Source organism: Pteropus alecto, unplaced genomic scaffold (genome assembly GCF_000325575.1).
Source record: "Pteropus alecto unplaced genomic scaffold, ASM32557v1 scaffold110, whole genome shotgun sequence".
Lineage (NCBI taxonomy): Eukaryota > Metazoa > Chordata > Mammalia > Chiroptera > Pteropodidae > Pteropus > Pteropus alecto.
Genome location: NW_006431920.1, coordinates 4,403,939 through 4,414,122, shown reverse-complemented (window position 1 = coordinate 4,414,122; position 10,184 = coordinate 4,403,939). Strand labels below are relative to the sequence as shown.

Below are 10,184 nucleotides of genomic sequence, written 5' to 3'. Positions count from 1 at the left end.
TTCCTGCCCTTCAGGGTGCTGTCATCAGACTTTCTCACCCCTGAATGACAAGCAGAGTCTCTTGGAATGTCATGCAGTGCCTGGACTGGGTTCTGTGCCTGCGTGGTCGTCCCTCGGTGAGTGAGAAACGAGGCCTGCCCTCCCCAGCTCTCCCTTCTGGTAACTGGGCAGAACTTCCCGTTCCCGATGGCACTGCCGCATGCAAGGTGCCCCGTCTCCCACCAGCTTCGAGGAGCATGTCTGTTATTCGGGAAGGAACACAGGGCCCCGACGCTGAGCTTGGAGCCTTCTGTACTCTCTCCTCCACCCGACAAGACGATTCTACTGGGCACTTCTGGAAAAGCCTGCGAACGGGTCTGTCACCGAAAGAGCAGCGGGCATTCCCCACGGAGCACCTGGCGGGGGCCCGATGGCTGTCCAGCTGGGCGAAGAGCTCACTCACCAGATGTTACCATGTAGGCTTTGCTCCCTTTACGGAAGACAGAGAAACTGTCGGGAGGATATTTCTGAAGACAGGAAGGAAAGCCTTTGCTACCCTGAGTCTGTGCCCACAACTTTCCACGAAGTGGACTTGTTCTCCACCTGGAACTTCTTTTAAAGGATGAAACTACATCTAAGAGCCCTCTAATGTTGGATGGATTGCCCCCCACCCCTGAGAGAGTCACACGTCGCCTTGAATCAGATACACCCCAACAGGATGTGGGTGCATCCATTAGGCAGTGACAGTTCGAACCAAAATGGAAACCGCCTTTGTACTCATCAAAGGGCCGTGCGAGGAGGGAAGCATTGTGCCTTTTGTGCTGGAGGTCTCTTAACAGACACAAGTTACACTCAGCGTGGTCGTTCCCCACACTTACTGGTGCGGGAAAGAGCCAGAAGTTCGTTTTTTTCTCCTATGTGGATCTCAGCTGCAGCATTTGGTTATGTGCTTGGTTTCATCAGCTTAGCATTGAAAAAAAGGTTTCGAAGGGAAAACAGGAGGAAACCAATAATGACCCTTTAAGTGGTGGTGGCACTTCCTAGTAGTGGCAGCTGAAGCTTCACAGCTAACCCTGGGAGAGGTACAGACAGCCCCTCACACCTGCAGGTGACCCAGGTCAGTCGGGGCTGGGCCACTGTAGACCCTCAGAATAGACTTGTCACTTGTTAGTAACTGGATAATATGGCCAAAGCATCCAGGGTGGCCAGCAGAGTCAGACAGGAAGAGAGGAGTCTTTTATAACAGCCAGCAAAGAGGAGTCTTTTATAACAAGAGCCAGAGAGGAGGGAACCCAGGTGGAAGGATTGGCTCGGGGGTCGGTGCACAGAGGGCAAATCGCTTCAGGGAAGCTGGGCCATGGAGCAGCCATGCGGTGAGGCATAGCGGGGGGGAGTGGCTGATGCTTCACAGGAAGGACTGTGCACTCTTTTTAAAAACATAATCATATTCTGTGGCATAACTGTGGCCTTGGGGTATGCCCACTGCCAGCAAGCAAGCTCAGTGCCATCAATAAGAGGAAGCCAGAGAAGGCCCTTCTTTGACCACCTGCAGCTCATCAGGAGGAATTAGAGATGACAGGTGATCGCACCTGGGGCCACAGAGACTGTTGGCCCTCTTTCACAAGCTCGCTATCTATAAAGAGTTATCTTGGGCACATACAAGATTCGCTATTAAGTTAGAGTGTAAAGAATTTGCCCATATGCTTTTTTTCTTCTCGTTTACTTTCTTTGGTTATTTTCCAAAGCCACCGCAACAGGTGAATGAAAGCTGATGTCGGGTGAAGCTGTGAGTCTCGACCCTGACTGCCTGCTACAGTCATCTGGGGAGCTTTATCAAAACACTGATACTCAGGGTCTGCTTCCCTCTGCATTCTAGTGGTCTGGAAGGAGGCCCAGGCATCAACACTTTTTAAAGCCCCTCCTTGAACATATAGCAAGACCTGAGTCATCAGCAAAGGTGTCAAGCTGACTCTTTTAAGGACAGCATTCCTATAATAGAGTTAGAGTTCCTCAAACTCGAATGTCTATACAATATTCTGGGGATCTTGTTAAAATGCAGGTACTAATTCTGTAGGTCTGGGGTGTGACCACACTTTGAGTAGCAAGGATATAGCTGACTCTTAAAGTTACCAGGTTATGAGGCCAGCCTGCCTCTTCTGGGCTCCTGCCGCCTCCGCGTGGGACAATTCTGCTGCTCTTGGTCCCCTCTTTCCTTTAGGCTCTGTTCAAATACCAGCTCTCGCTGGGGGCTTGGCCGACCTGCCACCCTCCAACGGGAACCCATCTCTCCCTGTCCCGTTCTCCTAACGGCTTTGGCCCGAAACGCCTTTAAAACACAAATTACAATCCCCCGTTATTTACAGTTCCTTGTGTTCTTGCCATTTGTTTCTGCCATGAGGTTGAGAGACTCGGGGGGGCGCAAGGAACACATTTGATTCATATATCTATTGCCCACGACAGTTCCATACTTTATAAAGAGTAGAGGGGACCTGGAAGTAGTGACTAAAATGGATTCGCAGAACCTCATCATACACCACATCTGCTTGCGGAAGTTATCTTTTTAAAGGTCGGAGGACGCAACCCTCAAGGTTGCAAATGTATACACCACAAGGCAGCCTGGTTTGAAAATCAGGTTGAGCGATGAGTTATACCGCCTGCCTGAGACTTCATCCATGCAACCGGTGCCAAAGAGGAGCAGAGCGGCCGCCTCAGCACTGGGGTTCAGTGCTGAAAAGGAAGTTGCTCCAGTGGGCACCGCTGAGCTTAGCGCACGGACACAGATGCAGAGCTGCAAACGCAAACAACGCCCCCCACGCTAACGGGAGGAAGGCTCCGGAGAGCTGCTCTGGACACCCTGGAAAGCGCCTCAGACTCCAGCCGAGGGGACATCCCTGGGGCCCTTCACCACGTGGGTTCGGTGAAACACGAGAAAAACGACGCAAAATTCAGTTCTGCTTCCAATGGCTTTGGCCCTAAATCAAAAAAAGCTAAAATCGCAGCTGGGCGGTGGGAGAAAAGGGAACGGGAACGGCCTCGTGCCTCTTAGGATAATTTGCACCCGGGTTTTCCAGAATCACGAGCACTGCCAAAGGGTCTGAAGAGATCAGTGACCTCTAGGTGACCAGCCCCCGACTCCCTAATTTCTTTGTAAATTACCGATATGAGACGAGAAGATAAACCGTTTGGAGGACTTTTAAAGAAATGCTTTGATTGACATGCTTAAATAAAGATGCGTACTCTGACAACTGAGCAATGCTCCGATCAATTAAAGGAACAACGTAGTCATTGCTGTAATTTAGAGTGACCCTCCCTCTTCGTCCTCCCCCGGCCTCCCCCAGGCGACACACCTCCTCCCTTCTGGTAGGCTGTTTCTGCTCCGTGAGCGCCAGTTCAATTGTTTTTCATTCAAAATCAAGTCAACAGCTATGAATAACTGTTAATAGAGCATCTACTCTGTTGTGCTAAGGGATTTCAAAACCTCACGTCCAAAAGCTGCCCAAGTATAAAAGATGTACGTAGGATTTCAACCTAAAAATGGAAGGAACATATGTCTAATTAATGCAGATTAAACCTTTGGATAAAGGTAGAAAAAATGTGTAAGGGGAAGGAAATCCTCATGACTTCATCCTCACTAGTTGTTTAGGCAAAACAAAAACAAAAAAAAACAAAACAAAAAAACCTACGTAGAACACCATTTAGCAACATAATAAACAAAAACAAAAAAAACAAAACAAAACAAAAAAAACCAAAAAAAACCTATGTAGAACACCAAAATTTTCATTTTCGCAACATAAAACACAGATAATAAACAATCAGTGTGCGGCTCATACCTGGTCCTGGGGGGCCTCTCATTCCAGGGAGCCCTGGTTCTCCTTCGGGTCCTCGTGGGCCCGGGACTCCAGGAAGTCCCGGGATTCGGGGGCAGGCCTCCAAATCTGCAGGTGGCCCCTGTTCGCCTGAAATTGGAATTACCGTTTGTGTGATGGATGCAACCGCCTATGAACAGGCTCCTTCTGTGTTCTCAAGTTAGGCTTCGGACACTACGCTTAAACATTACCGAGGTGCTGAACCACCTCCTGTAAGAGCCCCATGAAGCGGGCTTTGTTCACTTCGGGGTACGTGAAAAACTTTCTGAAAGCATTTTGTTGAACGCATGACTGAACGATCGAGCGAGTGAATGGGATCTCAAAGGAAGCAGAAGGAGTATACAGCACTGTGGGGTGGTCGAGTCAGCAATAATTTGGTGATCTTCACAGGATTTTCTATTTTGGGGCCGCTGTGTGCTGGGAAGCCAGCACGGGAGGCATCCAGAGAGAGGTACTGGTAAATTCCTAACCCCCAACTTAATGTCACTCTAATTCATCACATTGCCGCGTGAGGGAGTGGGATCCATAGTGTCTGTTACTCAAAGACACAGAACCTCAGGATTGCTAGGGCCACTAAGCCTGGCTTTTAACCTCGAGTGCCCGTTGGAATGATCCAGCGCAGGTGCTGGGGCCCGTGGAGACTTATTAAATGGGGATTTCTGGGGGTGGGACCCAGGCATCAGTAATTTTTTTCCAGATGATTCCAACATCGGTGCTGAGAAGCACCGGTGTAAAGCTGTCGTTCTGACTGTGGCATGTCAGTATCACCTGGCCAGGCTGTTAGAGTCCACAGCACTGAGCCAGCAGGTCTAGGGTGGGTCTGGCTTTTGTACACCTACTATGATCCCAGTGAGGCTAATGCTGCCAATCTGGGACCTCACTTTGCTCTAAAGGTTTGGATTTCTTTTTCCTTCTTGGTTACATTCATATCTTTAAGACTTTTTTTTTTCTCTAAAGCTCATTCAGTCACCCTGTGAACATACAACAAGGAAAAAGAAATAATAGTACGAGGCAATAATAACAGCTAACACGTATTGAGTGTGCTAGGTGATCAGGCCCTGTGTTCAGTGCTTATGGTCAAATGTTCCCAAACAGACTGTCTGTATGTGCTGCTATCACAGGAAAGAAAACTCAGGCTCAGGTAAATAAGTGACATATCTAAGGTAACCCATGGCAGAGTCTAGATTAGAATCCAGGATATTCTGGCTCCAGACCTGTGTTCTTAACTGCCAATGTTAACAGCTTACTGCCTTGACAACTCCTATCATCTGTGTGATGAATGCTAAGAAACGCCATGTATTTTAAGACACACCATTTATTAGTTATGGTTTTCTTAAAATCCATACAAAAGTGCAAAATAATTTTAAGAACATCAATGATAAAGCAGCAAGAAAATCCTGAAACATGCTGCCACAACCATAAAGTTAATAGTCTACACACCAGTAAATGCACCGATGCAGAACGGACTTGAATACTAAAAGGAGTTTGGAATTTAGTCTCTTATAAAATATCGTATGAAGCCACAAGCGATGCGGAGGTGGGTATATTTTTACAGTACGTACAGTTTAATAATGTAAGACCTGGTTTTTCTACTCTGGGTGACTTGGGAGAGATGCATGTGACTATTCCCTACTTTCCCTGAATGATCTGGTGAATGACGGTGATGATTCCGTGGTGGAGTGGGAGGAGCCAGTAAGGGAACTGGGGTGGCAGCGGGGGGGCCCTTTGGCTGGTACTTCAGATTTAGGATTTTGATATTATCTTCAAATGAGTTTATAAATACAGTAACAGAGAGACACTACAAGAATTGAAGTAAAAACTCATTAAATATCCAACTGTAATTTTAAATATAAATATTTAAAGCAATGTTATAAATGTTTTTAGAACTATGATTTTACTTTTCTTTACTTTTAATAAATCTGAAAGAAACAGAAGCTGAAAGAAAGGGGCTGAGGCATCTCTTCTTATGGTCCTAAAAATAATACAGGGCGTTTGTATCCAGGGCAGCTTTCATTAGGGTTAATAACAGACGCCTGGGGAAAACAAATGTGAGCCTTCACGGCTCTGCTTTTCTTCTTTTGAGCAACTCTTTTTATTCTCTTTGAAAATGGCAGACACAAAATAATATGTTGCTCTTGCTTTGTGGGGGATTAAGCAAGCATTCAGTTGAAAAGAATAATGACATTTTCATTTTAATACACAAAGAAATTTGCTCCTCGAAAATGGACTTTGGGTGTGATGGGGAAGGCTTGTCATAGTCCCTTAATGGGTGGTAAGGACCCATCTTTTCACGTTGTTGCTTATTTTAGGGATGTTCTATGTTTTCATACTGTAGAATTTATAAAAGAGACTCAACTAGTACGTACTGTAGCATTTGACAGAGAAAGGACCCATACTCTGCGCCCGAACTGAAATCATATAAGCTGAGTGTCTATGCCTTGACAGCCTGTAATGAGGCTCATAGGACACTAATATGGGGTTACTATATCTGTGACAAGGAAGCAAAGGCATTCAAGCTAATATAATTACAGCACCCCACGTATAAAAATGTTACAAAGTTTAACTCACTAATACAGTGAAAAAGGCAAATACAGAAATGACTGGAGACCAAGTTTAGAAGAAATTATTAATTTCATAGCAATGCTTACCTCTGGAACCTGGAGAGATCCCAAGCCACACAGTGATTGTCATATGTGGGAAGAGATTTTAAATTGTGAATGAGGACAAAAGTGAAATAGTTTGAGAACATAAATAATAACTTGAGGGCGGCATCAATGATAAACAGCGTGACAGCGTCTTAGTTACATAAAAAGTTCACAGAGTGTTACTGACAAGAACAGCTTTGATTTAGCAATGAAGTTTTCATATCTAGAAAAACCTGAAATGAAACCCTCTTGCACAATATCAAATTCTGTTGACTTCTTATGACGAATATGCCTTCGTTTCATGTCTATAGGAATTCTGTCCATTTAAAGACTTCTGGAAATCCCATTTTAATTTGCCAGGTTTTATAGGTTATGCGAAGAAAGGAAATATGATATGAATCAAAGCATAGGCTCTTTGTCACGTTGGACTATGACCCACCATCAAGCAATGCAGATTATTTATTCTTTGGAACTAGAGTGATAATTTAGGAGACGGCAAAATACTCTGAATTGATACCACGTTATCATAATATTGATTTAGGATCTTGAAAGATATTACTTCTGCCGATCTCAAATACACACATCTGTCTGCTCTTTCAACTCTTCCTTGGCTTATTTTGACACTGTGATGAAAACATGTTGTCTTAAATAGCCTTTCAACTTCATAGGGATTAATACACTTTATAGAAAATGGTAAATAAAACATCTAGGAAAATCATCGGGAATTCAGGGATAGGAACTGAATATACCATCCTCACATAACAATAATCAAATCAGTCTTTGTCTCTTGTGTAAGGAAACACAGACTTAATTATCTTAGAAACAGCATATAGAAAATCAACTCCTAATTTTTAAATGTACTCATTCGGATAATGAATATTAGTTTAACGAACACGAGACTTTGTAGTGCAGGCTGAAGTAAATATCATCTTTATATCAGAGAGGGCTGAACTCATAAGCGTTTTCTGGTAAGTTCAGAATAATTACTCTCTGAAAGATGACCGTGAGTAAATGTTTAAACAAAGTGCCGTGTGTGGGCTGCTGGGTGGAGGTGGTTAGGCGTTAGAAGCTTACCTGGAGGACCAGAGGGCCCTTGTCTGCCTGGAGGGCCAGGTAAACCCTTCTCTCCAGGTGACCCAGGAAGTCCATGTGGCCCCTGTGGCCCCGGGAGTCCCACTGGTCCTAGGAACATATAAAAACGAGGGCACTAGAATGGACCGATGTAAGGGCACCGGCAGTTCCATGGACTGAGTTCAGGGGTCGCTCTAACAACATGCGGGCAAACCTGGCCTCAGGGTCAAGGGCAGCCTCTCACCTTTTGTCTGTAAAGCTGAGAAGAGCTGCCTGAAAGAAACGCGACAATCAAGAGGACTAAGAGAAATGGTTCCATGACCGAGACAAAACTAAATGAGAATGAAAATCCTTGTCATTCTGAACTTTGGAGACAGTCAAAGGACCGGAACTGAAGGGAAAATGAGGAAAGATGCGTCTGTCTGGAGACAACGTGCCTCCCAGGCCTGAGTGTCCTCTGGGTTCCGCCACACCGGGCACCCGGTGCCTGGCACGTGCTGTCCCTTCTCTCCTCATCCTGCCTCACATCCTCCGGGAAGCCTTTCCTAGAAGCCCAGCCCAAGCCCAGCCGCTTTCTGAGCAGCTCTCCCTGAAGCGTGTCGTTCACTCAGGGCGCTTCTCTCAAGTCGATATGGAGGGAGCTTTCAGTGCGAAGGTCTGTCTTCCTCATGAAACGCAACTCTGAATAAGAGCGGGGACTGTACACCTGCAGGTCCTTAATACATGTCTGTGGAATCGATAAAACATTCCCCACTCTGCGAATCTGAAAAGGTAAACCGAGGAAAACCCCTCATCCTTCTCTCAGTGAGGCTCCCTAGAATGAAAGTTAAGCTCGATTAGTTCTTCTACCAATATTCTAACTCTCCGTACATCTTTTTGTAGGTCGCCGTTATTTATATGCATGCTGCTTGCCCAGTCCTGGAATTTATTTCCAGCTGGGGGGTTCATTCTCTAGAGTAGCAACTAGCGAGGTGCAGCGTCTTATCTCCTTCCTCTTGGTGACTAGAGTGAATGTCTGTCCAATTCTGGGGTTCTACGATTGGAAGGCCACATACCTGCAGCTATAAGCCACATTCTCTAAAATTTGTTTTATTGCTAATAAGGATGGAGAAGGTGGTTGTGTATTGTTGTACAGGTTGTGCACTGCACAATTCCAGAGAAGCCATTTGTACTGGAGTCATGGCAGCCTCACGGTGATTTTGATCTCACCTCTGCCCAGATCTTTCGCCTTATCTCATCTTTGGTTCAGAAGTTGGGCAGGGTACTAGTTACTGGGCTTCTGCAAGCTTCAACATTTGCTTCTCTGGTATCCAGCCTCCTTATTTTTCACATAAGAGAGTTAAAATGGGTAATCGTGATTGATCCCTTTTTGACGAAAACGTTCTGTGAATCATAATTCTCAGAAATCCTGGTGACCAAAAACTAACGTTAGCAGTTAGGTCAAAACTAATACAAATAAAGATTTTAGATAATGGTGAAATTCCGTCATAGGGATTCTTTTGTGAATCTAAAAGAGCAAAATCAACTGTCTAAAACTGAACTGTCCAATACAGAAGTCACTAATCACGTGTGGTCGAGCACTTGAAACTAGCAAGTCAAAACAGGGCTGAAAGTGTAAAATACACTTTGGACTCCAAAGGCGGGACAGAGGAGTATCTTACATAGGAGAAAAACTAGGTTTGTACAACCAGCCCCGATTGTCTCATTGATAATTTACACTGATTATATGTTTAAAACAATATTCGAATATATTGTTAAATGAAATAAAGTCTGTCAGTTAATTTCACTTTTTACTTTTTAAACATCTCATAATTACACATGTAGCTTGTACCATATTTCTATTGTCCGGTTCTGATCTAGAAGATTATCAAACGTGTTATTAGAGGCTGAAGAGGAACTTGGGTTTCTTCTTCTTACTTGTCCAACTGTCACTCAAACTTTAAGATTCTTTGGAAAGTCAAGATATCGGGAAATACAGTCACTGCTTCCACAGGAAATACGAATCAGACCCTTAGGGCACGTACTACTTGAGAAACAACTTCCATTCATACCTTTCTGGCCATCTTTCCCATCACATCCTGGGAGGCCTTTTTGTCCTGGAGGGCCTGGTGGGCCCGGGGGACCTGGAGGCCCTGGCAGACCATAGTCACCTGGTTCCCCTTGCAGAAGGTCAATACTCCCAGGGGGCCCTGGAGGCCCAGGTTCTCCTGGACACAGTGAAGAGGCAAAAAGATGCTTTCAGTCAAAGGCAGATGTGTGTGCTGGCTGCTTGATAGCTTCTTAAGGAAAGTGATTTAATGGTTTGCAAGCAAGGGATGGGAAGAATTAGAAGAATAAGAAAATCAGTAGTATCAGACGTGAAATGGAGAGTAGGTCTCATGGAGCCCAAGGTAAGAAATGGCGGGATCTTGTTAGTAACTATTAGACAAAATGAACCTGAGCAAAACCTTCCTTCACACATTCCTTTTAGAAGTGTCTATTTATGATTTTTGTTTGCATTGCCATCCCACTGCCTTAATGTGATAGATAAAAGATAGCTAGGTAGGTAGGTAGATAGGCGATAGATAGATAGATAGATAGATAGATAGATAGATAGATAGATAGATAGATAGATAGATAGATG

At 44.9% G+C, this 10,184-nt stretch overlaps 1 protein-coding gene across 1 annotated transcript in view; it reads right to left on the bottom strand.

The window, feature by feature from the left end:
- Nucleotides 1-10,184, bottom strand: part of COL4A4 (collagen type IV alpha 4 chain) — a 97,274-nt gene that overhangs the window by 7,156 nt on the left and 79,934 nt on the right. Inside the window, exons 40-43 of the mRNA XM_006906781.2 lie at nucleotides 9,613-9,768; nucleotides 7,565-7,672; nucleotides 6,494-6,502; nucleotides 3,810-3,935 (exon numbers count right to left, since the gene is read on the bottom strand). Coding sequence (XP_006906843.1) covers nucleotides 3,810-3,935; nucleotides 6,494-6,502; nucleotides 7,565-7,672; nucleotides 9,613-9,768 — 399 coding nt within the window. The remainder of the gene's footprint in view (nucleotides 1-3,809; nucleotides 3,936-6,493; nucleotides 6,503-7,564; nucleotides 7,673-9,612; nucleotides 9,769-10,184) is intronic.